The 27,517-nt window shown below is 46.2% G+C and overlaps 2 protein-coding genes across 7 annotated transcripts in view; one reads left to right on the forward strand and one right to left on the reverse strand.

Moving 5' to 3' along the window:
- LOC134511360 (ubiquitin-conjugating enzyme E2 E1) overlaps positions 1-10,843 on the forward strand; it is a 46,685-nt gene extending 35,842 nt beyond the window's left edge. For all 4 annotated transcript variants that reach the window (XM_063325177.1, XM_063325179.1, XM_063325180.1 and 1 more), the window contains exons 4-6: positions 2,650-2,782; positions 8,942-9,089; positions 10,096-10,843. In XM_063325177.1, coding sequence (XP_063181247.1) covers positions 2,650-2,782; positions 8,942-9,089; positions 10,096-10,193 — 379 coding nt within the window. In that variant the 3' untranslated portion in view covers positions 10,194-10,843. The remainder of the gene's footprint in view (positions 1-2,649; positions 2,783-8,941; positions 9,090-10,095) is intronic.
- A 3,198-nt stretch (positions 10,844-14,041) lies between these two features.
- On the reverse strand, positions 14,042-27,473 carry NKIRAS1 (NFKB inhibitor interacting Ras like 1). 3 transcript variants are annotated; one of them, XM_063325185.1, is made up of 6 exons: positions 27,363-27,473; positions 26,657-26,757; positions 25,867-25,993; positions 18,612-18,853; positions 16,822-17,049; positions 15,657-15,791 (listed from the first exon to the last, which is right to left on the reverse strand). In XM_063325185.1, exons 3-5 carry the CDS (start codon positions 25,958-25,960, stop codon positions 16,843-16,845), a joined length of 543 nt encoding a protein of 180 aa, XP_063181255.1. In that variant the 5' UTR covers positions 25,961-25,993; positions 26,657-26,757; positions 27,363-27,473; the 3' UTR covers positions 15,657-15,791; positions 16,822-16,842. The 3 variants fall into 3 exon arrangements, with proteins under 3 accessions (XP_063181253.1, XP_063181254.1, XP_063181255.1); XM_063325183.1 differs by lacking the exon at positions 16,822-17,049 and having other exon boundaries at positions 14,042-15,791; positions 27,363-27,472; XM_063325184.1 differs by lacking the exons at positions 16,822-17,049; positions 26,657-26,757 and having other exon boundaries at positions 14,042-15,791; positions 27,363-27,430.
- Positions 27,474-27,517: the final 44 nt, after the last annotated feature.

Raw genomic sequence — 27,517 nt, forward strand, 5'->3', positions numbered from 1 at the left:
TGCTGTGGTCCAGTATTGTCACTTTTCTATTAAGCACTAGGTTGTCTTGAGCCGCTTGATATTACCTAATCCTTATTTAAATCCGAGCAGTATTGCACTCTGTAGTTGACTTGCATCTTCCTCTTTCAGTCTTTCCTTTATAAGAAATCAATGTTAATACGTAAAAATTGGACATGTACAGCTATTTCACTCTGTTAATTGAATTATGAAAAGCTTAAAAGGTAAGCTTAGTACATCACTGTTAGAGCCTACTGATGTCTTACAAAGATGTTGCACTTTTAATACGGAGGTCTAGCAGTATATTACTTGCATGCAGTGATAGCTCTAATTGGAAACCTAATAGGATACAAGAGGTTTCTAAGACTATTACAAATAATAATATGTTATTTTTGAAGTCTGTGGGATTTTTTTTATTGACAGTCCTTTGGGTTGAAGCTGGAAATAAAATGCGAAATGTTGAACTATTTCCTGTTGGTTCAGAGGGCTGTATTCAGTGCTAATCGCACATCACATTTCTTGAGTGCTGAAGTGCTCCCAGTTGGCAGTTCTCGTGATATAAATTCCAACAGTAAATCGGTGCTAACAAAGCTCAAGTACCTGTTCCGTTCAGTAGCTCCATCTTTAGGGGAAGGAGGGGAGGGTGATCGCTGGTGCAACTTGCAGTAATGACAGTGTGTCGGTAGGTTGCTAATACGTACATAAAGAGGTGATTCCTTGGAGTGGTGGCTAAGGGTGCCCCAGAGAGTCCTTTTCGGTAAGTTTTCACAGTTAAGCTGATGTCTTTCAAGAGGTAGAGCTTCCTGTCGAAATACAACGCTCTTCCAGTCTAATGCACAAGTGGTAGCTGGAGAGTACTGAGTGCCCAAATATATAGGCCTGCATAGGACAGGGACAAGTCATTAAGGTGGAGCGGGATGCCAGGACTGTTCAGGATGGAACGGCTTTTACTTTGATTTAGTACCGATCTTGAGCTGTGCAGGGTTTTGTGCTCTGAGGAGAGAAACCTTTCCCTAGTGGCCGGTGCATCACTTTGCAGAGAACCTTGTCTCCCTTTACTGCTTTCTTACATGCTTTCCTGCCCCTGGAAGCACGCTTTTAGTCATAGCTTTGCTAGTGCTGAACTATTTGGCAGCAGCATATTGTGAACTTTTATTTTTAGTTTAATCTAAAAATAAAATTTTATGTTTGGTGACAGAACTCCCTTTCTCTCCCCTGATTCCCCTGCTGTCAAGATCATGTTCACCAGTACTGCAAAGAGCAGGAGGAAGAAAGCATGTCTCTGAGCCCTGTTGTTAAGTTGAGAATTTATGTTTTTGTAATTGTATTTCTATTTGTAACACTGTTACTAGCACCTAGCAATTACACTGTTTTCCTTCACATTAATCAAATGTGTATTGTCATGCATATATTGAATTTATTGGATTACCTTCCCTCTCAAATAATACTGCTCCGTGATTGTTATAATATAAAAAGAGCCCTTTTTTTATCTTTCTCTCTTGTATGAGCCTTGTTAAAAGAATGGGGAAAGAAGAGCAAGGCTGGTTTTCATTGTGTTAGTGTTGTTAAAATCCGGCCCCTTACAGAACCAGGGGAGAAGAGATTTCTGAAGTCATAGCAAAAAGCTGTGTCAGCACTTCCCTCTATGCAAAGGGAGTTTTCAGGTCTGGCATCTTACTGATAAAATACTACCGTAGCAGCACAGAAAGAAAGAGGCAACAATGGAGTCCTAAACCATTAATGGCTTTATAGGTTGAGCTGTACTTAGAAATACTCAGCGACATATGGCACGCTACAAATACAAGTGTCTGAGGATCTCAGTAAAACTAATTTTCAACAAGCAGACATTTGTGTTCTGTAACACCTTTAGTTTGTACGGCTCTGGGTGAGCTGCCGGCAGGTTAGGGAGAATCTGGAATTCGACAAAGCCGATTTGAGAAAGCCCTGTTTTAATTTGACACAGGCATTTTAATTCCCTTTACAAAAGCAGTTCCACAATGCAAATAGTATCAATGGGATGAGTTCATGTGGTCTCGGTTTAGAAATCAGTGTAGCAAAATTATATGAGTATAGAAAATTTTGACATTTAAGAGTATCATCATGTATTTGGCTTCATTCAATTATACAGTGAGCTTTGGTTTAGCAATAATACAGGAATATATTTTAATTTTAAAGAACACACAAGATTAATAAAATCAACATAAGCCCTTAATTTATTTAGTATGGTCTTTGATGTGGTGCAGTTCTATTAAGGCTGAGCTGGGGCCGCCGTTTCTGAAATATGGTAGGAAATTGTTCTTTGAAATGTCATTTTTCTGTTGTGTTGAGGTTGTGTAGCATGTTTAGGAGTAGTTCTGGGCAATGCTGCTCCTATAAATGTCAGGAGTGAGATGCTGAAAACCTTACCCCACCTCTTGTTTCTCAGCTTTGCTAAGCAGTCTGGAACACAGGTAAGTCCAGGTAGGATTTCTGAGGTTTTTGGAAGCATTCGATCTACTTTTAATCCTTGTCTTGACTCCAGGTGGTGTATGAGGTGTAACACTGAAAACTCTCTTCCATATCATACTTGAAGAATGTAAGAGGTCATATTTATTTGAACTGTGGTAATATTCCTAAGCATTTTTTTTTTTTTTTTTTTTTTTTATCTCTCAGCGCTGGCCCCAAAGGTGATAACATCTACGAATGGAGATCAACCATTCTAGGACCTCCAGGTTCAGTCTATGAGGGAGGTGTTTTCTTCCTTGACATCACATTTACACCAGAATATCCTTTCAAGCCTCCAAAGGTAAGAGACCTGTACCTGACCTCTGAAGTCATGAAAGTTCAACAGCCCGTCAAGTAGCAAGCAGTGTTAAAGGAACACAGCCCATTTGAAAGCCGTTCTCTTTAAGAACAAGCTTAAGCTCGTTTCAGACATTACATTGGTTTCTCTTAGCTAATGTTAATGGCTTTTCCGATCAACTTGCTCACAGTTTTAGAGCTTGTTTTCTTTTTCTCTGATTCTGTTTATGAGAAGTCCTAAGCAATTAGCGGGAGCATCAGGACAGGACTGAGAAACTGCAAAGTAAATAAACTTGGGGAGAGGAGGAAGTATACAAATACTTGTTTCTCAAACCACTCGGTTACCATAAGAGCAACGTTTGTGTGTGGTTTTGCCACTAAAGTAGTATTTAATTTTTCAGTGTTGTTGGGTACTTGTGTTGTTCACCTGCTTGTACAGTAACAAACTTTTTCTGTAGGTGTGTTATATTTGCGAAGCTCTTATATTCCAGTCTTGTTGTGTTCCAATGCCACAAGGCAAATACCAGTGCAAACGAATGTTATCTTGTGGTTCACATACTTGGCCAGAGGAAGAGTGTTGGGTTACAAGAAGAGGTGGTTGTGTATACACTTCATGTTTGCCCTGTATCTGAAAGCATTTATGTGCATGTTTAACTTCCTACTTAAAAATAGTTGCATTGATGAGATAAACATCAATGACTGCCCTGTCTTCAGGCTTTGGTCTAGTCTGCAGTAGAAGGGACTTGCTGCCATAGTTGAGGCCATCCATCCATCTCCGCAGAGACGATGCTGATTGGTCATACCAGCCAAACGAATAGGAACTTCCCAAATAAAGGAAACTTCCTGCTAGCATAACTTCAGGGTTTCTGGTAGTATCAACAGGACCTTAAATTCTGCCCCTAAGCTAGGGCTCCAGTTCACAAGCAGCATGGTCTGCCTGGGGACATCTCTAGTGATTTCCTGCTGACACCTGTCCACCTCTTCGTGGGTTCTGTGGCAGCACAGATGGTTCTCTTGTGTTAGAGTTTAATTCAGTTCAGAATAGTCTTTCATTATTTTGGTTTAATTAGTTTGTGTTGGATAATTTATTGTCCAACCAACTATATGCATTATCTTATGTCATGAGCCCAGTAAGCATTTAAAGAAGGAGCTTTTGTCTTCCCATGTGTGATTTGCTACACCTTTGCTTCCTCTGCTGCAGGTCAGAAGCATTTATGGTCCCAGGTTTCTCCAGCCTGATGCTTTACAAGACCGTATTATAACTACCAGTGGTATTGAGACAACCCTTATATGCCAAGTTCCGTCACACAGAAACAAAGATAGAGTTTTGTTGTTGCAGCTCAGCCCTGCGTTCTGCTCTGCGCCTCTGACAGGGATCTCTTTGCCTTTATCTTTGGATCTAAACCCAAACCCAGATGAAAAGAAGGGTAGGATTAAAAAAAAACAAACCCCAACAACCAAAAAAAAAACCCCAGGCACTACCTAGTGAGGCCTTAAAAGACCAGTTTAGCGGAGATTCACTGCATTGTAGCGGAGTTGCATTTAAACGGAGTCTTTCATCTGGCAGAGTCCAAGTTGGTTTACAAACCACTTGTATGTATGTATGTATGTAAACAAAATACATGCAGCTTCAGTCACAGTGGGGTAGGTTATAGGAGAAAGCATAGCAGTGCTGTATCAGAACGTACTTGTGCTACTTCAGTACTTCAGGTTTAAATGAAGAACCTTTATTTTGGTGAGAACCAAAGACTCTTATAGCAGCTCCTCTGTTAACACCTATGCTAGTGTTAATCAATGATAATGTGGAAAATATAATTATCATATTGCTCCTGCTTTATTCCCACTAATTTGTTGATTCAGATTGCCCAACTGCTTACGGCGACTGATAAATTTTGTTTGTGGGTCATCTGGAAGTGGTGGGACTAATGTAATTACCACAGCCTTCCTGTATTTGTCTTTTAGGGCGAGAAATAAAGAAACAGCTAGTTGAAACAAAACCCAGTGTATCATTTTGCTGATAAGCACTAGTAGAGTAATAGAGCGGCTGAAGGTCATTTCAGAAGCCTCGACCTCTGTAAAGATTAAGCTGTCTAGAGTGAAAGGACTAGTTTCCCTTGAATCTTCCTTGATAAGCCTTGCAAGAGCAGTGGAAGAAAACCTTTGCTGCCTCTTTGAATCCTCTGTAATCCTTATGAGGACAGTCCCTGCTGTGGGCTGCCCCATGGTGAAGTGCCTATGGCAGAACACATTCCATAACTGGGAAATGAACTATCATTAAAGGATTTACCTTCTTAAATAAAGTGAGGTGAAACTGGTCATCCCAGCAGGCTTCCCAGCCCTTAGGAATATGAGTGAGAGAAGGTGTTGAGGCATAGCCAGTATTGACAAATGCCGCGTGGTTGACAAGCATCCTACAGATGTGTGATGAAGGACATACAGGTGCAGCCTCTGAGGACTGGGTCTGTCTCTCCAGCTGAGGGTTTGATCCAGTATGTTGGAGCAAACTTTTTTGGGGAAAATGTTGCCATAGGAGAGCCAGAGGGCTGTATTGGAAGTGATATTAATAGATTCCTGGAAGGATGGAAAGGGGGACTGCACTGCTGGACTTGAGGCTGGAGAAATTAAAGGTCTTAAAATTTGACTTGGAAATGCTTCGCAGAGTACAAGGGACTTCAGTGGGAGAAATCTGAGACAGGGAAAGATACTCTCTCTTCTGCCCTAAATATGTATGACAAAGTTCTCTTGCATTTATTGAGCATTCCATACAACACTTTGAAGATGTTAGTGTTAATCTGTTCTCTGCTTTTTATGTTTTCTCATTTTGTGTGGTATTCTGGTTTTGCCTTTGTTTCAGATAGCAACTCAGTCAGGCACATGCTGGGTGGGCCTGGATTCAGGAGAATCCAATAAACAAGTATAATTAGTATTTAAGAGTTCAGTACTTAGTCCTCAAGATGATTGTTTTCCTTTTGTACTATTACAATGGACATTTTCCCAAGAGTTACGTTATAGTTGGGTTAGATTTCATTTATTGAGGTGAAAACAGTAGTTTTGTGTTGACCTGGTGTGTGCTTTGATCATTTATATTAATAACCTCTAACCACTTCCTTCCCCCCACTCCCATTTTGCTGCTTGTGTAAATTAACCTCTGCTATCACTTCGGGGTGAGGTGGAGATTACCTTCTTTTATGTCTTTTCAAAAGCTGTGCTTGCCTCTGTGTAGTTACTGCATTAATGTAATCCCAGGTGGGACATTTCCAAAGGATTGTTCAGTTACACTGTATTTTTCTGCTATTCCACATGCTATTCTCTTGACCCTGAATACGTTGTACTACCTCTTGGTGTTGGTCAGAATCTGCTAGGTTTATGTGATTTTTATTTTTTTTTCCTCTTTAAGGTGTAACGTACACTTGCTTTAAATATTTTTGTGTGTTTTTAAGTGAGCCTCCAATTCTTCCCCTTCTCCCTACCTCGTTTGGGTTCCCTGCACTGCTGGCTTTTGTACCATCAGCAAAAATTGTAAATGGCGAACAGCTGGACTACATGTGTCTAACACCATCCCAGTTCTGACTTGCTGCTTAAGTGAAAACAAATTTAGATTTTTTTTTTTTCCCCACAGTGCTTCGGTTAGGTAGGGCTTCTCTAACTGGAGAAAACTGCTTTTAGTGCCAGGGGTATAACCCGTAAGAATTCTATCTTAAGGTTTCTTAAGGAACCAAGCTGTTCTGCAAATATATGGGGAAGCCTTTCTTTCTCTTTCCCCTCCTTCATGAATAATAATTAAAAATTAAGTCTTATACTTAAAGGGTAACAGGATTCATGCTTTGTTATCAATTATTTGTCAACTGGTCTGAGAGACTGCCTACAGAGTATTTAGCTTTTGTGCTCAGAATCAGGATTAACAACTTTCGGTCTCTACAAATTAGAACTCTCGACCTCTCTGTTAATTTGGTCCTTATTGTATCAACTTGGAATACTTCACACTGCCCCTTCTGGAAGTGTTTAATCTGTTAAAATTATTACCGCACTTACATTTAGAAGCCTTCTTGGAAGGAGACCAAAGCTGCAGGTCGAATAGAGAAATACCGAGCAAGCAGTGGGGCTGGGCTCGCGAACCCGAGGCAGAGCCGTTGCCAGCAACTGCAAATGCCACAAACTTCTATTTTGCCCTAAACAGCGTGGTTTGGGGCAGGTACCGCACAGCCAGATCCACCCTCTGCTCAGGCTGATGAGGACTTCCACATGGCTGTAGGGAGTCATTACTCTTTTCCTCTGAGGACTAGATGATCTGGGAAATACAGGTCATTTTGATTTCTTACCTGATGTACCTCTAAGGTTCCTTAGGTAGAAAGTAGCAGGGGTTCTTAGTTTTGGAGTTGCAGCTTTTTGCAGAAGATGTGGGAAGGGGACACGTCTCCACTCTCTTGCAGTTTTGCTATTCCCAGCCATAATGTGCAAAAGCGTAGGGATTTGGGTTGTTCTGAGATTTTTTGTTTTGTTTTGTTTTGTTTTTTTGCTTGCTTCCTTGTTTTAATCTAAAATCCAAGCAGCTTACAAGGAACAAAGTAGAAAGTCTGTCCAAGTGTGGGTGTCTCCTGTGTGACAAGTAACTGCAGGTATGAGTCTGAGACCAAAAATGGCCAGTGTGCTCCCTGCATCGGGAGCGTTCCTGGGAACGCTGCACGGATGCCGGGCACGGGGACATGCCAGGCACTGGGGTTTTGTAGCTGTGTCACCCCACCCCGTGCCTGCTCCCTGGAGCCGGTGAGAGGGAGGGCCACAGGCAAAATTTTTGCATCCGAAAGACAGTAGGGAAAAATGAGGGTTGGCTGGCAAGTTTTACGTGCGGGGTGGTCTAATCTCGAGAGAAAGCACTGGTGTGTTCCTGTCATACCGCACAGTTAGCGAGCATGTTTCGCAAATACCCCTGTGACCTATAAACAGACAATAAAATTTGTGGGTGTGGATAGCTGACAAATTCTGAGGATTTAGGGCATGAACCCACCAACCTTTATTCACCCAGATAATCCTAATTCATGCAAGTTCCACCAAATTTGTTGTCGCTGTTCACCCAGTGAGTCAGAGTAAGGCCTTTCTGCAGGTCACATTGTATTCTCCTGAAAACGGCTCGTGGTGCTTTTGTTTCCCTTTCGGGTAATTTCTGTGGCAGGCTGCCCGGCTCAGTCACATCTCCCAAATTTTAAAATAATAAAATCCAGCCAACTCCTCAGCACTTAGAAGTGATGGGACCCGCAATTCCAAGTGCCCTGGCCTGTCTGGGGGATTTTACAAGTCCTTGGGAGCCCAGTGGGAGAAAACCGCTGGCGTTAAAGCCACAGGCCCCTTTGCCGCTGTGAGCAAAAAGACAAAAGGTGTAATAAATAATAATAATAAAAAATATGTGAAACCCCAGGACCTGGGTGTCACAGTGCTGGTAAGCACCCAGGGTTGGAAAGCTGGCGGTTGTTTTGCAGGGAGGTGGATGGCAGACGGGCTGCCAGCCCTGAGCCCGTGCCGAGGCCGCAGTGATTCACCCCAGGGCTCCGATAAGGCACCCACGTCCTAGGTTTCGGTTCCCTCTCCTTCGGGTGGGAAACCTGCCCCGGCACCTGTCACGGTGTATTTGACACCGCTCGGGTGTACTCGGAGGGGCTGGAAACGTGAGATTTTTATTTACTGTTTGTTTAAAATCTGTCTCTCTTTTGATTTGCCTCCGGCATCAGAGAGTACTGGGGCTGTATCCGCTATTTCACCCAGCAACTACCGATGGGAAAGGGCTTTTCCGTGCAAGGCGGCTGCCCTCGGCCGGGATGGGGGTTGTCGGGGCTCCCCCTTCCCCGGCGGAGCCCGGCCGTTCCCTCCCGGCGGAGAGCGGGGCGGGGGAGGCGGGGCGGCGGGTGCGCTCCCGACAGCGCCCGCCAGAGGGCGGCGGCCGCCCGGGGAGCCCGGCCCCGGCTGGGTCAGGCAGCCCGAGCCCGCGCCGAAAGACCGGCGCCGGTGCCCCCTCCTCCGCCAAGGTTGCGGGGGCTCTTTTCCTTTCCCTTCAGTTGTCACCCCCTGTCACATCGCTGTTGCCGCTGAGGTCGTGTATTTAACGGCATCGTGCGTGTTACGGCATCGCCCGCGGTACCCCAGCACGCCGGCTAATAGCTGTTTCTTGCAGGTAACGTTTCGGACAAGAATCTACCACTGTAATATTAACAGCCAAGGCGTCATCTGCCTGGACATTTTAAAAGACAACTGGAGCCCGGCGTTAACCATTTCTAAAGTTCTCCTCTCCATCTGCTCCCTCCTCACAGACTGCAACCCGGGTAAGTCCCCCTGCGCAGGCACGCAGGCCACCTGCCGCCTTACACCCTGCCCGGCACCCAAATAACGTGGCCCTCATCTCATCCTGTTGGCTTCGGCCAGCACAGCTCCGGCCTCCAGCGCAACACGTTTCCCTTCTCCAGGGCAGCTGGAGAGGGGCTGGAGGTGGTGGAGGTGTTACACCCTACCTGCCTGCTGTTCACCGCTCCTCAGGCTGGCCCGCGAGGAAAGCGGCGGTCCTCCTCCTGCACATGAAAACTTCCCCTTCCAAACCAACTCTGGTTTTGGGGTAAGGGTTCAACGCTCCTCGCTGGTCTGCAGGACTGTAGTCATTCGGAAACACAGCCACAAACGCAGTTCTGAAAACACGGCGGTTAGCCTTTTACTTTCCATCATCCATTTAAAACCAGTAACCAGCTATGCCACAGGTAGTCCTCACTGCTTTTCTGACCCACCCGTTATCCACACCAATTAAGAGGAATATGTCTTGGTTTGCAAAGTCAGTTTTACAGGTTGTATTTCTATATGTGTCTGTAAAAGACGAGAGAAACACCAGAGTACATGCTATATTATATATAATAAAAATAAACTTGTGGGAAAAATAAAACCTCCCCTCGTGACCTGATCTTTCCTAGAAGGCAGATTTGTATTGGTACAAGTACACTGAGCAATGAGCATGTCCCAGGCACTTTTAGAAAGGGTAAAATAAACCTGAAATGCATGAATTAGTGAAAGTCCTCAGTGATGCAAAATACGATGGTTGAATTGTCTTTTAAACTCCTTAAAACTTTAATTGGCATTTCACTCTTTAATAGGTAATAGATTAGCATGTCGCCATAAATACACACAATCAGTGAAGATACAGACCATCAATTCGTTGTATTTAGATTGTCGCAAGGTACCTTACCTGTGTGATTCCCTTGTGTTAAATTCACACTTCAGCTTTATCTTGAAGCTGTTATTCAGTAACTTGTCCAAAATAAGCAGTTTGCTTTCTTTTCTTTTCAGCTGACCCCCTGGTTGGAAGTATTGCCACTCAGTATATGACTAACAGAGCAGAGCACGACAGAATGGCCAGACAATGGACCAAAAGATACGCTACATAAGCTGGATTTTCGTCAAACTCTTACATTATTTGTCTGTGATGGAAAGAGCTGCTTATGATTTTGAAGGGGTGGGGGGAGGGAGGGTGCTGGTAAAGAGTAGGGTATTTCTATAACAGATTTTATTCAGTCTTTTATTTCCTACAATTTTGTTGTTGTAACTTAAGGTATCTTGCTACAGTAGACAGCTAGGATTGGGAATAGCATATTTTAAGACTGTAATTAGTTCAGCAATATTAGCTCACATATAGTACCGAGAAGAATGTAAACTTCTTAGACTTCTTTGGTTTTCAGTTTGCTTGCAATATGTAAAAGATTAAAACAGCTTAATTTTGTACAGGTACATATGTTGACATTTATGTAAAAGTCCTTTCAAGACTCTACACACTGTTTTTGCTTTTTGTTTTGGGTTTGGGGGGTTTATTTTGTTCTGGGTTGGGTTTCTTTGGGCTTTTTTGTAAAAAGATATCGGGATTGTTTTCCCCTATGGAGGGCACATTGGTATTTAACAAATCCTTTTTAAAGACTGTCATCTCATGATCTGTGACATGGAGAGGGGGATATATGGCGTCATATATGAAATGAGAAGTAGTTAATGTATTATTTTATAAGCCAATCTATCTTCGTGAAAAGAATAAAGGGTTTAATCAGGACTTACGGCAACCTGTAGTGAAATACCTTAAGCTGTTTAACTGTAAGGCATGGAATAGGAGTCACTCAGTGGATTGGTTGTATGTTGTGGGCTACTTAAGTCTGCATTTGTTACTGTGCTAATAAAAAGATGTTTAAAAAAAAAAAAAAGAAGAAGAAAAGATTTCTGCTTAGTGCCTTGGTTTGTCATTTTGCCAGAATAGTGTCTCCCGGTACACTTTGAGGATTGCTGTATGGATAAGGACAAGGGAGATCTGCAGGTGAGTGCACTGACTGCTGCTATTTTGGGAGGACACTTGTAGACGAGCTGCAGCTACGATGTTTTCAACTGTGTGCTGCGTAAGTGTTGCACGAGCTGGTACGGCCCATAAGGAGGTAACCTGCCGCAGAGTCCACGCTAGTCTCTTTTTAGCTTAAGTTTTCACAGCATTGGCTTTTCAGGACTGGCACGTTACTTGAGAGTACAACTGGAAAAAGTGTAAGAGATCTGGAAGGGAAACGGGCAGGAGGTAAAAGGAAGAAGAGATCGTGGTTTTCTGATGGAGTGGTCAACTCCCACTTGGAAGAGAAGGAATCGTGTCCTGGTAAGCTAGCAGGAGACACTTTAAAGGAGAGTAAAGGAGGCTTGATCTGTAAGTCCTTTAACTGCCTACAAAGATTATCTCCTAGAGACATGGTGTTTACGCTGAGGTGTGACGCAACAGGCGGGCAGTTGTGGGTATGGCATTTTTGACCGCTCCCTTAAGGTGAAGGCCGGAAGTACAGATTCATTTTCACACGGCAAGTACTTCACGTTGCGACATTCTTCTGAGTGCTGTGTGGTCGTCTTGCGCTCGGATTTATTTTGGTACTTTAAAATAAAGTCTGTATATGTTTTATTTATATACTTCCTATCTATATGTAGATCAAATCTAACTTGGGCCAAAGTAATCTGTTAATTAGCGGTACCCTTGCTGGGTGGTCGTGGGGAGTAGCACGTTAGCCTCATCTGCTGAACTGCCTTCTTTTGACCCAACGTATGTTTTGGTGTATGAGCTCCCTCAGCTGTTTGGCTCGCCCTAGCAGAATCATTGGTGTACAGCTACATCACACCAGGAGCGCCTGTGGTAATGGTTTCCTCCTCTCCTTTACTGAGTGAGGAGGTAAATGGCTTCATCTCAGTAGGTTTTTTGCCAGCTCCTTGCTTCATGATACCAGGACGTGCCAAATTAACTGTTGTAGCTGGCAGGGGGGAGGGAGCTGATTTGGGGTGACTGATCTGTATTTATCCAGCAGGATAGAAGTTTAAAAGGAACAGAGGAAGACAGTTCAATTTACTAATTTATTTTTATTTTTTATAATACTTTTTCTCCATTGTCTTATGAAGGGACTGTCTAGCTTTCTAGTAAGTAGGTGATCCCAGTGACCTGGGACGGGTTTTCGAGTCAGTGGAATAGTAAGAACAAAATACGTGTTCTGCCCTTTGGCTACTACGTTATACTCTGTACTCTACTTATTAACCCTGTATAAAACTGTACTATAGTGAGTTTCACTTTGACTCAGTACCAACCGCTGTGTGCAGTTTGTTTGCAGAGGAGACGCTACATTTTCCATCACTTGTCAATAAAATACTATGGTATTTAGAAAAGACAATTGATTTGAGTGCTTCAAAAGCATCAGAATAAGCTTATGAAAGAAAACAGTGGGTGGTAGTTGTTTACGTGAATGCCCAAAATGATCCAAACGCGTTACCAACGAATTTAAGCAAATCAAAGATAACGTGTTTGCCTTTACTTAACCTTTTTGGAAAAAGATCCCTTTCCTCTCGCCTTTCTTAAAACATTATCAAGTCCTGAGTGTGCAGGGGAGCGAGTGAGCGAGCTGATCTCGCGCGACACAGCCCTGGCAGCCTGCAGGTGACATCAGGCTTGGCGGTGGAAGTGGCACCGAGTCTGCGGGGTGCACAGCCAGTCATCTCCGTTCCATCTCCACACATTTTAAGTTAATCCTGGCTTATCAACCTGTGCTCCCCTGGCTCAAGAGTCAGCTTGAGTGGCCGTGCGTGGTTAGCAGAGGTCTTCACTTATTTTGATTGATCCGGAGCTGAATCAAGTCCCTTCTAGAAGCAGGGTTCTGCAGAGCTGAAGAGGAGGAACGTAACCAATTCCTCGGTGAGAGGTTGCAGCGAGGAGGTGAACCACTATTGCTCTGAAGCCACCCCCACTTCCCAAGCACGCAGGCAGATACGGAGCCTTGTGGATAGGGAAAAGCCTTGAGTACACGTGTGTTGGGTAGGAAATGAGTGAGGAGGGAGTGTTGCTCTGCAGCATCGTTGGGGACAATGACTATTACTGGCCAGGGCTGGGGGAGGTCGTGCTATAGTGCTTACTCAGCTGGGGTGTTGCAATGGGAACAATTGGATGTTTCTAGCAGGGCATTACAAGAGCTTGCTCATTCATAATTGCTCGCTTATCTTACTCCTTGGCCACAGCAATCCAAACTATATTGTGCAAAGCACATAAACAGTTTCGTCTGCCTTCATTATAAAGGTAGGAACACCTGCTTAATTTTTAGTGAATTGTACTGCTGCTCTGATATTAGTAATGCTGACGGACTTTATTTGTCAGTATTCAGGAAGAGCAATGCTATAAGCACACAGCTTAATTGTGATCATTAAGCACGCTTACTATTTAGCAGTTATGATATGACAGTGCAAATACTGCTCGTGGTTTTGCTGACTCACAGTGAAATTCTCAATATTTGATCAAAACAACATTAATTTAGTGGAAACTGAGGGAGCTAGGTGCTTCAGTTCACTCCCTCTCCTCATTCTTGTCTTCAAATACAAAGAAAAGCTAGTATCCGTTAGTATGGGGTTGTTAGAGGCCAAAAGCTCGGGAGGGAAGAGGGGGAAAAACCCTCTCTCTGGGAACAGTTCCTCGTTCTGTCCCTCTATATGCAATTTTGTTTACTTTACTGACAGGCTGAGCCAGGACAGCAGATTCCTGCGGCACAAGCTTTACCAGCGTGGAGAGTCAAACACAGCAACACGCAGTTGTGTTCCTGCTGCTGGACGACGTGCGGCGTATTAAGACCAAGGCCATTTGTGCAGGTATTTCTGGGCGTTTACCATGGGGATGCTCCCAAAAGGCAGCCTCCTACGCTCCCTAGCCCCCCTCTCACAAAAGTAGTACAGCACTCCTACCAGTTGCTATCTATCTGGCCTGTAGCTTTGTACCGAGGGTGGATCGGTGCAGCGGGGCTGTACAGCCGGGTAGGAGTATTAGGCAATGCACTAAGCAGAGCCTGGGCGCTACCTCCTGCGTACAAAGCTGTTCCATATAATTCCTTGGTAAAATTATCACCTATGTGAATGGGACTGATTTGTACTGGACATGCTGGAACAAACGCAGCTACAGCTATGTTGTCCTTCAGGTCGCAGTTAAATTAATGAGTGCTCTGAGAGCTTTTCTGGTTTGTCCAAATAAATCCCTGAGCTGAAAGCACTATTTGCCAGACTTTGCTGATAACCTTCATGTCGGGGTAGATCTAGAATCGTAGAATTGCCTAGGTTGGAAGGGACCTTTCAAATCATTGAGTCCAGTCATCAACCTAACACTGACAAAACCCACACTAAACCCTATCTCTATGCGCTATGTCTACCCGTCTTTTAAATAGCTCCAGGGATGATGCCTCAACCACTTCCCTGGGCAGCCTGTTCCAATGCTTAATAACCCTTTCAGTGAAGAATTTTTCCTAATATCCAGTCTAAACCTCCCATGCTGCAACTGGAGGCCATTCCCTCTTGTCCTATCACCTGTTACTTGGGAGAAGAGACCGACCCCCACCTGGCTACAGCCTCCTTTCAGGTTACTTGTAAGGGAGCGATAAGGTCTCCCCTCAGCCTCCTTTTCTCCAGGCTAAACATCCCCAGTTCCCTCAGCCGCTCCTCATAAGACTCATGCTCTAGATCCTTCACCAGCTTCATTGCCCTTCTCTGGATACACTCTAGGACCTCAATGTCTTTTTTTGTGGTGAGGGGCCCAAAACTGGACACAGTACTCAAGGTGGGGCCTCACCTTGAGTTCACCATCTGTTCTGGTATCCCACAAGATTTAGGGTTTTTTTTCTTCTTCTTTTTTTTTTTTTTTTTTTTCATTCTTTCTTCCAGACGCTAGCAGAACTTCAGCAGCTGAATCTGCTGGTAGTTGTTCCTCCTGCCCCAAACCCTGCTCCTGCAACAACACGCTGACCTCAGCCTCCTGTAGCATCAAAAAGCCCTGTGGCCCTTTTAAGGTCAAGGTAAAAGGACTGTTGCCAATTCAAACACATTCTCTCTCTCCACATTTAATGCTTTATTGCAGCTAGTACTGTTTGTGCCTAGTGCTATAGATCTGCAGGGGGGCTGCTTAACGCTAAGCTTGTTGATTTGTCCCTCAACACGGTTGTGTCCAGGCATAGTCAAAGCCTCTGACAGAGGTGTCCACCTGTCCCTCCCTCCTCCATAACCCTTGTTGCAAGATAACTCCTCTCGATAAGTGCTTTTTAAGGCTTCTACCATCAGTGACTTTTTCAAGCCAAGCCTGTGAGAAGGAAGGATACATCTTAGCCATAAGCTTGCTGATTTTATTGCTGAATGAGATTATTGCTTTAAGTGAAACTGTGAGAAGCAAATGGCACGGAAAGGACTTCGGTTGTGACCTGGCCAGCAGCAGACAATACTAAGGTAACTTAGTTATCGCAGTTATTCCCTTTGCTCTTCCTTCCAGGCAAGGGAAATGTTGATTTGTTCTGGGACTGGGAGAGTTTGCTCGCTAAGAAGGTGAAGGGCTCAAGCAGTGTTTTTCGATCTGTCACAGTCACTTCCCACAGTCTCACTTTCTCGGCCCTTGCCCATTGCTGTGCTGCTTCGGTTTCCACTTGCCTTTGATCCAGGAGGTCAGTTTTGTTTCCCAAGACAATGACTGTTACCTACAAGCAAAACGAAAGGGTGAGCTTTACACAAAAAAGCATCCACCACTCGCAATGTTTTTAAACAGCAGGCAAGTAGCAACACAGTTCAGACCTGTTCTTTAACTTCGTTCTGGCACAAGGTAAGCTGCGTGGAGTTTGGAAGATCGGGGTCTGGGATTTGAATTAGCCTCATCTACTTGTGGGCTGGGAGCTGGTTTTAATCATAGGATATGCAGGACTTCCCCTTTTCTCCTGGCTTGCTTAGAGGGAAACAATACCCAAGACTGCCAAAGTTAAACAGCCTTATTCTCCGTTTACTTTGCAATTGAGCTGCCCTAGACAAATGATAAGAGCGTGACATCCGAGTAGGTCAGAGCCACGGACGCTTGAGAGGTGAAAAAAATGCATGGCAGCGGAGAAAGCCTGGACCCCCCAGCTGTGGATTTTGCCCGGCTTGTTTTTTTTCTCCCCAAGCCCCAGCCCACAATATAACTAAAGCCCACCCTGCCACAAGGGCTGCTGCCGGGCAGGCTGGGCTACCGAGCCCCAGTGCCAGCCCAGCGGCTGCCCGCTCCTCCGTGCAGGCGGAGCCACTAGAGGGACCTCGGCGGACAGTCCTCTGTCGCTGGAAGGGTCAGGTAAGCACCGGCACCGTCCCCTCGGAAGCCCTTTCAAGAGCAGCTGGTTAGCCAGCCGGGGCAGCGCAGCCGCAGCAAGTCGGACCCTTCGTTGTGAGGGTCCATCGAGTGGCTTCTGTATCACCCAGACAGCCCAGTGTGGCTGAGGTCAGTGGCCTCCCCGGCACTTCAGTTCTAGGAGGTGCTGAAGGTAGTGCTGGCCGCTTAAAGTTACTTCTCTTGCTTATTTTTAGTTAACCATTTTCTAAAAATGTTTTACCAGCATCAGCTCTTAGGGGAAACCATGCTAATATTTATAGTTCGAAGCCCTTAGTCGAAATCCGGTCTCATCTCTATGCTAGTGGTTTGACAAAGATCAAGCGATAAAGTCCTCTTTTGCTGATGATTTGGGGTTTTTGCTGTGGCCACACCTGCTTGCTCTTTCCGGTTCATCAGACTAACTCCGGGATGTCTTCTGTTTCTTTCCAGCTAGAGATGTTTGTCCTGTTCATGTGAGCTCTGAGGCTTCCTTTCTTTTCTATAGCAGCCCAGGCTGTTTGGAAAAATGTTTTTTCCCCTCTGCGAAGTCCTTGAAAGAAGCTATAATCTTCATATGCATTTACCGCATGCTCCAACTGAATTTTACCTATGGTTAAGCTCTGTCAGTACGAGAGAACACAACCTCTATTTAGTACAAAATTTGGCCAGGCTTTAAGATGCGTGCTGGAGAGCCCCCAGAGCCAGCAGAGGCAAGGAACCAGCCACCAGTGCTTTCCATCATCTGCCACACAACGGGGGACTGTGCCGCTCGACAAGGTGAAGTTCTGCCAGCTCAGAAACACCATGTGTGGAGGTACATCCCTAATTCAGCTAAGGATGCATTCTAGCAGAGCCCAAACTTTAAGTCCGCTGATGCTACCTTAAGGTAGGACTCCTGATCTCACCTTCTATGCTTCAAAGCCTATTTTACATGGACTAGAAATCACAGGAATAAAACTAATTTATCCAGCTTATTGTGGGCACCACTCTTTCGACTATGTTACCCTCAGTCCTAAGATCACAACATTAAGGTCTCCCTGTTTTCTAAAACACCTGCGTGCAATGAGAAAGGAAGAGCTCTGGTGGGTCACAGAAGAGAGGGACACAGATCCCGTTGGGGCTGTGACTCCCTCTCCTCATTACAACCTGATGTAAAGTAACAAACCGGGGCCCCCACAAAACACAGCGCCTGGCAAAAACTTCCTGCTCGTCCACCTTTCCTTGCCCTGTAGGGGAGTTACGATTGACTCCCGTATCCCTGATATACGTGACAGTCTGCAGCTCACACCAGCCCTCCCAGCTAACATACCTCTCCTGTGACTGCACGGGCTGTTGCTGTCAGGCTTGGAGCCTGCCTTCCTCCACCACCCTGTGTGCTGTCAGTACTAAACGAGTTACATTTTTGGAAAGTCTCTCCCTACCATTATCCAATTAATTCTTCATGCCCCCTCCCCTTTTTTTTTTTTTTTTTAACAGCATAAACCAGACATTGGGAAAGCTGTAGGCTAAAGACGTTTAACAGGGAAAACTACTCGAGAATATAAAGATACTGTAGGAAAAGCCACAATGCTAATGCCACATGCAAGTTATATTTGTTTAGCTAAGCTGGAACACTGTCAGCTGAAAACACTAGCTGCTTTCTAAGGGAAAATAGAGCAGTCATTTCACACAATTGAATTGATTCAATATGGTTGTTAAAATACATTAAAGCTGCTTTGCCAATTGACTAATGTCTGGGAGACCCATTGTCAATTACACTAGTTTGTAAGCCATCAAGTACATGAATACAAAACAAACAAAGATAATGCCCTTCGTTATATTATTCTATGCACTTGACTTCCCGTGTACAATATCTAAAAAAACATATGAACTGCACTGCTGTAGACCATATGTTTTATTAGTCGTAAGTGTCCTGGCTGGTGCATTCAGCTAACTGAATTTTAGCTGTAGTAGAGGAAGCGAGGAGGGAAAAAACCCCCGCGTTCTTTTGCATGACCTGCGTGGCGTGTGAATGAGCCTTCCCCAGCACGAGAAATCCTCCTTTTGCTGGATTGCCCAAGGCTGTGGGTACATTTGTTTTCCTTTGTGTGCGTTTTACATAAGCAAAATCTATGCTTTGCAACCTTAACTTCCTACCACTGATACAGCGATAAACTAAGCGGTTAAGGCGCCACGCATTTACCTCCTTTTTGTCTCTGAAGACGTCAATCTCCTTTTTGAGCAGTTCAACTCTTTGAAAAGCTTCGAGGCTGGTCACTGCGTACACGAGAACGAAGCCATCAGCGACAGAGAAATAGTGTTTTGGCAATTCTACGCCCTCCTGCAGACCCCTGGTGTCATAAAGCCGTAACTGTTCCTTCACGCCTCGGTCTGTCTCCACCGACGCCAAATACACATCTTCCACTGTGGCAGCCTCTTCTAACCCTGTTTTAAAACAAGCGGGAAAGTTCAGCTGGTGTAAGTACGGCACCGCTATAAGAATTATTTGCAGTACAGCAGAATTTTACCCCACAACAGCTTTCAATGCATGTTTCCCAGAGTGACTTGACCTGGGCTCGACCTTGCCTGACATTCCCACGAAGGGCTGTATTGATAGATCACCCCACCAGCTCTTTACAATAGCGACACTGTGTAAACACAACCCTCTAATATATGAGCACATGATTATGCCTGGAAAATTAATCTATACAACATGCTCGTTCAGGATAGGATAAGATACATGGCTCTTCCTCCAGGTTTCCCAAACTCCAGCCACCCAGTGTACCAGTTCTGTGCCAAACATGCTGCAAAGGGGCCTGCCCAAACATACCCTTTTGGAAGAACAGCCAAGGAACACCAGAAAATCAAGTACTAACATCTTGAGCCTACTTCTTTGCTTCATACCGAGCTGGATCACACGGCAGAAGCAGGAGCCAAAGGAATAATTCTGGAAATGAATGTGTATTGGTGGTACAACCAACCAACAAGTGAAATCAAGCCAGAAAGAGAAGGGGATGTTTGCATGCAAGCAAAGTTGTATGCTATATTTACTCAAATACACAGTGAGCTTTCTCCATCCCTTAGGGATTTAAAATGACTCAGATTTGCTAATAGGAGCAAGCTCATTTACTCCAAGGTAAAAGCATGCACAAGCTAACAAGCTTTTTTATATATATATATATCACCTGCTCTATGGTAACTGTCTGCCTACTGGCTCTCCTTCCTTTCTCTCCCCATGGTAAATGTGAGGTAACTCAAGGCAGCTTATTTTGAACAAATTAAAATGATTTTTTCCAAGCCAAGCCTCACCTTACCTTTGTATTCCCCCTGGGTGCAGGTGTATAAGGTTACGGGTCCCAACAAACTATGTATAGTGTAGCTGGGCCACTTTCAGAGTTGGTTTTAAGTATTCCTGTAAACCCTCTGCAATCCATGTTTTTGCCTCTACTGCTGTCTTATACACACAAATTGTTTGCTGTTGCAGGGCTACGACGGTAAGTCCCGCGCTACTCTCTTTGTCTGCCAAAAAGGGACCATATTAGTGCATTGTTTAAGAAAACATGAGGGATTATCTGGCCTGTGAAAATACGGGTTTTGCTGTATTCAATGACACTATTCAAGATACTCCACACTGACAAACAAGCTAAAGCATTCCACCCACGCTGACGGTTTCCCATGATGTATGCAGCATTCCTGCACAGGAAAGTGGCACAAGCTGTTCTTTTTGCCCCTCTCTGTGCAGCCTTCACAGATCAAACTCTTATTAGGTTTGCATCAAATTAATTTATCTCACCTCCAAATATAGTCACGCTAATGTGCGGGAGCAAAACTAAGAGCAGAAGGACAAAACAAAGCTTAATAAAAAAAAAAAAAGGAAGCAGGAACGCATTCCGAGTGGTTGGAGAATGTGTTACAAGGGCATTTTTAAAGACCGAGGTAGGTAACAGATCCCTTTTTGGACATAGCACTGTATTTTTCCTTGCTCTGCCTCATTGCAGACACGTCAAGGAAATATCTAACATCAGTAAATACTACTTTGGCAAGAAGCAGTGAACCATAAGTACCTAAGTTTTCTTTTTAGAAAACAACGAATAATGTTGTACAGGTTCTTACCATCTAAATGCTGCACTGTAATTCAACAGTCTTTAATATATCCACATTCTCCTGTGACAGTCTCTTCCTAATGGCATTAAAAGTAGCAGTGAAAATTATGTCTTTTAACTTCCTACTTGAAATCGAGGAGGAAAAATTAAGACCTGGCTCTTAAGTCAGCAGAATACGGCAACAAATTTTGATGTGAAAGGCAGGGGGGAGGGATGACTTTGGAGGGAGCTGGTATTTATGTATCAGTATCAGATTCCGGAGGTGAAATTCCACCTATGTACAATGGGGGAGGGAGTATATGCAAGTAGATTCTTAAGCAAACACAGTTTTTAGACGAACCTGTGTCACCTTATTCTAGGCCCTGCTTCTAAAGCCCAGACCGCGTGCTAGCCACATCTTGCTGACAGCAAAATTTACGCTTCTTGTTAGTACCATCCCATTTAAACACTTTCCCGGTCTCCATTCAAACGCGTGCCGGGCAAGACATTGTACGAGGGGCAAAACTAGCCAGGAAAGCCCAGTGTCCTAGGAGGGTGTCTGGCACCATCCCATCCTCCCTGTCACGAGGACCCCAGTTCTCCTTTCCATCCCTGGCATCCCCAGGCATCCTCCCACCTTCGCTCCCTGGGTGGGGAAGGGCACTTGTGCTGGGGAGTTACCACCCTGCAGATCGCTGCCGGCTCAAGTAGGTTTTCCTTGGAGGAGATCATTATCGTGGGACTTTTCTCTCTTTCCTGCAGCCAGTTTTTTTTCTAAATTTACAGAAACATATTTTGAGATACCTACTGCTGTGACACAGATGCACGGGCAGATGGAACCAGCTTTCAGGTTCAGAAGCTATGGGGAGAAGGGGGAACTAACAAGACAGCGAACAATCTCGCGGTTTCTTTGGAAACTAAAGATGAAAAAAAAGCTAGGGAGGGAAAGGAGGGATAGACAGGAGATTGATGCCATTCTCTAGTGCCTACTTAGCTGGTGCGAGTCTTGGGAGACACAGAAAGGTCTTCGTCTATGTTACCGACTGCTGCCACAGAGTAACTGCCAGGGGAAACCTCAGTCATAAATTGGATGGTGTTTCAACCCCTGGTGGTTTCCCAGTGAGGAAAAGAAAAGGCTCAATATACCAATGAATACTGCACGCTCAGGCTAGGCAAGGCAGAGATATTGCAAATACCAAAATATAGCAAAATTTCAAGATGGATGGAATTTCAGAAGTTCCCCAGTGACTCTTGAACATAAACGCAGTACGAATTTTGTGTCTTATGGAGTACTTTTGAAGACCTCCTATGTAATCTCCCCTTCCCTCTTTCCAGCAGGAATTTAGCAAAGAGACCCTAAAGCCTCCTATTTCCTTGTGTTTGTAAACTGCAGGATAACAGGCTTTTCTTACTCATATCTCAAATGACAGTGTGTCAGAGGACTCCTGACTCAGAGAAGAGCTGGACAGGCCTCAACAGGAGCTGGTCTATTTAGATTTAGCTGCTAGTTAAGTACGGGTTCCACCAATCAGTAGCCACAGTTGTGACCCTCAGTTGCAAACATTCAGCTCCTTTTTCATCTATTTCTAAAATGCGAAGCTGACTGCAGCTCTATCAGGAGGTAGTTTTGATTTAAGAAACAGAGATGTAAGAAAGCATAATTTGGTTAATTAGCCTCCTCATCTTTGGAGCCGCGAAAGCCAAAACCCCAAATCCCTCCAGCTGAGACCGAGAGAGGTAAATTCTCTTGTTATGGGTTCTACCACAGTACTATATGGTGTGTTCATTCGTAGCTAGTAAGATGATTTGAAGTAGCTGCTTATGATTAACCTGACCATACCAGCTGTTCACACAGCCAGGAGGCAGAGATAAGGAAAATCGTGTTTTCTACAGGAAGAGTTCTCATCTCCTCCTGTCGAGCTGATAAGCTTTACCATAGGTTGAAGAGCCAGGGATATTTTAAAGGCAGAAGGAAGACTCCTTTCTGCCTGCTCGGTGTCACTGAACAAGGACACTGTTCAAGGAAAAATACCTATCCTCTTTACAGATGTGTCCCATGCCAAAGTTAAGCCGGCAACTCTCCTGTTAGCGCTCTCAAGAGAGCTCAGGCCAAGCAGTGCCAGGTACCACAGGTATTTAGTGGGACGATCTTCTGTTGCTGGTCAAGGACCCATTTCATGACCGAGGAGAAAAGACTGGCACCTCTTTCTTCAGGAGCGCAAGAGAAGTTGGAAGATTTGGACAAACACAACACCAAAGCCACAAAAAGATAGTCCCAGGTATGAGGCAACTGTATCCGTATGTGCAAGCCTTAGCAACTATTTGGCCTGACCTATGGCAATATAGTCCCCATGTGACTCAAAGCTAAATCTGCACTCATTTCGAACACCTCCTTCCAGGTTGCGTCTGATTCCTTGTATCGGTTTAGCCAGAGAGGCTGCCGTGAAATACACAGTTTACACGTCTCAGAAAACACCTCTTATCTTTTTGCCTTCTCCTTTCTCGCCCTCGGGCCCAAGGCAAACAGCCCCTCTTGCAGTTTTAAAGCCTAGCACAAAGCCCAGTACCACACATTGTTGCTCACATGCTCCAGGGACAGAGATATTCCTTTTTTGGGGGGTATTCCTCCCTCCTGAGTACTTTTTCCTCTTTGACCTCAAGCAATCTCAGTGCCTTTGACCACGTAAGCCATGGCAGCACTTAGGCATCTTCATCCGTGACAAGCCAGGGAGAGCTGAAGGTGCACAATTTTCTAGGAAAAGCAACGCAGTGCAACTGGGTTTAGAGCACCATCACCAAGCACACAGCCGGGAGCATGGACTCAGAGCCAAGGGCTTTATATAGCAGTGTGAAACCTCCAAGGACACTAGTCACTTCCCTGATAGCAGCAGCGCCACCACTCCTCTTTACAGGAAAGTCAACAGGAGGCACATGAGCACTGACATAGACTCACAGCTGATTTACAGCCAGGAGGAGACTTCCATGTCAGTGGCTGGGACACCTCGGAGGATGGCACCAGGCCTTGTGTTCTGAGCCTACAACCAAGTCGGAGCACGCCTCTCATCACTGGGAGGTGGATGTGGATGCCGTCAGGAGTGGAGAAGTATCCGTGGGTTGGCTCGGCAGTCCTCCCCATGGCTCCCCGGCCCTGGGACTGGCCGCAGAGCTGCTCTGACGTCAGTCAGGAAGCACAGGTTTTGAAACAGCTTGTGTCCATGTTGCCATGCCCAGTGAGCTGCCTTGCTGGTTGGCTCTGAACAGACAGGCTTTCAGCAAACACACTAGCCCTTTTTGCCTCCTGCCAAAAAGGCCAGCGGCCAAGATGTACATGTCAGCTTTCTGGAGCTCGCAAGCTTTAGGAAATGAGGATTGAGATTCAGCGATCATGTTTTAAGCGTGGAGGGGACGCCCCTGCAATGGTAGCACCAGCAGCGGGTCTCTGCAGTTTAAAGCCACTCAGCTGAGGAGCAATCAAGGACTCACCAGTCCTCAAACTCTGTCCTTGCCCAGTGAGACCCTCACAGTGGTGTCCTGCCTCCACAGTCTGAGGGTCAAATCAACACAGATCGGTGCAGTAGCTAGAGATCTTCCAGGAACTGTTTTCACCATACTTCAGGCACCCTCTGCCAGAACTGCCCGTGGGCTGAGGAGGAAGCAGGGAGGATGGTGGCCACTCAGCGGGACTGCCAGAAACACCAACGTATCAGTCCATCCCCCAAAATGTGCCTGATGGCACACGTGGATGATATCAAAAGCACTGGGCCGTGGCCGCTCATCCCTTGGGGCTGCAGTGGCTCCGTACGAGCTCTCTCCTGACTCTGATCTTGGCTCTGCTACGTGCCTCTTTCTCCAAACATCTCGGGAATAAGATGTGACCAAAATCATAAAAAACGGGAAGCTACCTTCTTCCTTCTCCCCTTGCATCCCCTCCTCCACTATCAGCTGCTCCCTCCCTTGCTGTTAACTCTGACAAATAAGAGCAGAGCTGCGGGAAAGGAAAACACATCTCTTTGAGAGGGGAGGGGGAAAGTCTGTGTTGCGCAATGGCCGAGCTGGAGCTGAGCGTTCGGGAGCGACCGAGGGACACCCGCAGCTAAACCCCAGGCACGAGGCCTCCCTCCGGTTATGTCAGCCAGTATCCATGACGTTGTATAATCATGTACACGGCTGGTTCCATAAATAGCTCCTCTGATCAGCAACACCCGAATATCCTTCCTGCCTGGGTCGCTAATAGGAGCTGGGGGCAGGAAGTAATGCGAGGCAATACGATTTAAGCAACGTGGCCTCGCTCATGCCACTGGGGTGCCTCTGAGAATCGCCAAGCGCAGAGGAGAGGCAGGGAAAAATGGGAAAAACCTTCAGCCTGCAGGTTTTGCAACCTTCACGCTGAAAAGCTACATGGGGCTACGTGCACGGGGCTCAGTAGGACGCTGGAAACAGATGTTGCTGCAATGTTAGAGGAAATCCTCCTGTTAAACAAGGGTATTAGCACGCAGTTCTGTATCACGCTTTGCCAGCAAATTCCTCCCATCCACACATTTTAAAGGCACAGTGCCTGCAAAGCACCGTTCTAGAAATCCTAGCGTTTATCCAATCACTTACCCCAACATTTAATTTACCAGCCCAAGAAAAAGATGCAAACGGACTAGACACCTTCTGTCAAAGCCCCGAGATTCACCTCTGGTGCCACCCCTTGTTTCTGGGTGAGGTGGGAATAACTCGTCAGCCTGCTGGTCGTTGCCCTTCCTCTCAAAGCCAAGTCATGTGGAAACAGACGGAAACAAGCCAGCTTTGCCTTCGTTCCCTTTCTTTTGTGCGCAGCAAGTCTCAGACATCCCGTGCTCCTCTCTCAAGTCCGTTTTCCACGGGAGGATTTCTTTGAGAGCTGAGAAGCTTGGCCCTTGAAGTTGAGCACGGAATGTGGGACCTAAAGCAGAGCTGTTTTTCTTTTCAGCACTTTGATTAAATATTAGCCAAACGCAAGCAAAATAAAGCTTTAAGAAGACGGAACAGAAGTCTAAGCAGTCTCTCCACTCATCATGTGATATCTATTTATTTTTCAGGCTTTTACAGTATCTTTCAGGGAATGAGGTATTATGTAAATAGGCAGCAAACACGTCACCTGTTTTCTGTGTCTGTGTCTTTTTAACCATTCATGTATTTTATAAGTGGGGACATCATGGAAAGGGTTCTTCTCCAAGCCTCTTTTAAAAATCAGTAAGCAAGGGACTACAAACTGCCCAGAGATGCAACAAAACCACATTAATTTCCTCCTTCACCTCTGTGCAGTTACTGCTTTTTGGGGGCCCACACAGAACAAGATTCTGGAAAAGGAAACAAGACACACACCCCCCTCCAAAAGTAAAAATATCTCACCAACAGTATGCTTTCCATAGAGAAGCTGCTCCAAAATCGCAGTCTTTCCCACTGAGGCCATTCCACAAACCACCACCTTGTAGCCCTTTCCCATCTTTCCCGCGAGGGCAGCGTCAGCAGGGGATCCCTGTGCAGACACAGGAGTTTGTTAGCCCGGCACGGTGGCAGAGCTCAGCACCAGACAGAAGCGAAGCCCCCGAAAAGCGAGAGGCAAAACGCAAAGCAGTGGGTGACGGGGAGGCACAGCTCCCTCCCAGGCGCTCGCCAGCAACTGATAGATATTTTTAGGACTAGAGGTTTCCTCCCACACCTTTTTTTAAGGTTTTAGGCTGCTGCCATGGGTGCTGGTGCTTGCCTGCAGCCTCAACACCCATCCCGTCAGGCTGGGAGAGGCTGTTTGCTGGTGCTGAGGTGTGTGAAGCCCTCTGGGGCAGGGGCTGTGCTTGTCGGTGTGTGTGCGTGCACCGCTCAGCTTGCATTACTGGGCTTCGTGTTTATTGCTGCGTGCCTGACAGTATCTGGCGGCATCAGGATGACTTCTGGGAACGCAACAAAACAGCTCTTCCTTCCATTTTATTTCATGCACAGAAAGTTTCTAGCTTTTACGGACTCAGAGCAAGAAAATAGGAGCGTTAAAGGCAGAAGCACAGGAAAGCAAATGCAAAAGCAGGTTTTTTCATCTGTTTTAAACCAGTTTAATGGGCAGGAGGGCTGCAGAAGCCAGGGGCAGCTCCCTCTGCAAGTGAGCTGCTGTTGGGAGCACTTTGCCACAGAGTCAGCCGGTGAGTACCTTTTGTAGGACCAGGAGGGGCTGGCCTTGTCCTGTTTCGATCCCAGTTTAACTGGTGAATGTCGGGGGGTGGGAGGGGATACGCTCCGCGAAGCAAGAATCTGAAAAACAGAAAGGTCACCCGGCAGCCGCAGCGGGGGGGATTTCCAGGCAGGGAAAAGCCCGATTCCCATTTTGATTCCCCGGCAGGGCCCGACACCTTCCGCAGCAGCACAGCAGGAGACAGAGAAGGGGACAAAAGGCCAGATGGGGGTGACACGAAAGCCTCCTCAGCATCTGGCCCCTTCCGGGCTCCGGCAAATTCCCTTCTGCGGGGATGGATGGGGGGGTGGGGGGGGCACAGAAATGCTCGGGTAGGCAGGAGGGACGTGAGCGGGTCCAGATTTGGGGAACAACCTGCCGGTTACCGACAGCGGCGGGTAGAGCCAGGCCGCGGGCCCAGCACCGGCTGCTCACGCTCAGCTCGGCGGGGACACCCGACCCCCCCACCCCCCCGCCCCGCCAGCCCCGCGGGGACTCCCCCAGGGCCTGCAGCATCGGGGACTCCCCCGCGCCAGCCAAGGGCACTGCGCTGCTCCCCCCGCCCCAGCACTGAACATGTTTTGGGGCTGTTTTTAGGGCTTTTGGGTTTTTTCCCAACGAACGCAGCTCCGCGCGCCACCGCGGCCGCCTCCCCCCCCCGCCCCCTCCCAGCGCGAGCGCGCACCTGGGCCGCAGCTTTCCACAGCGCCCCATTGAGCCGCGCCGGCCTGGCGGGACGAGCCCCGCCCCCTGGCGCCCATTGGCCGGTTAATCCCCGCCTCCTTCCGCCTATTGGTGGACGCGGGGGCCTGGCCGCGGCGGGGCGGGGCGAGGAGGGCG

This window comes from Chroicocephalus ridibundus, chromosome 2, assembly GCF_963924245.1.
Source record: "Chroicocephalus ridibundus chromosome 2, bChrRid1.1, whole genome shotgun sequence".
NCBI lineage: Eukaryota > Metazoa > Chordata > Aves > Charadriiformes > Laridae > Chroicocephalus > Chroicocephalus ridibundus.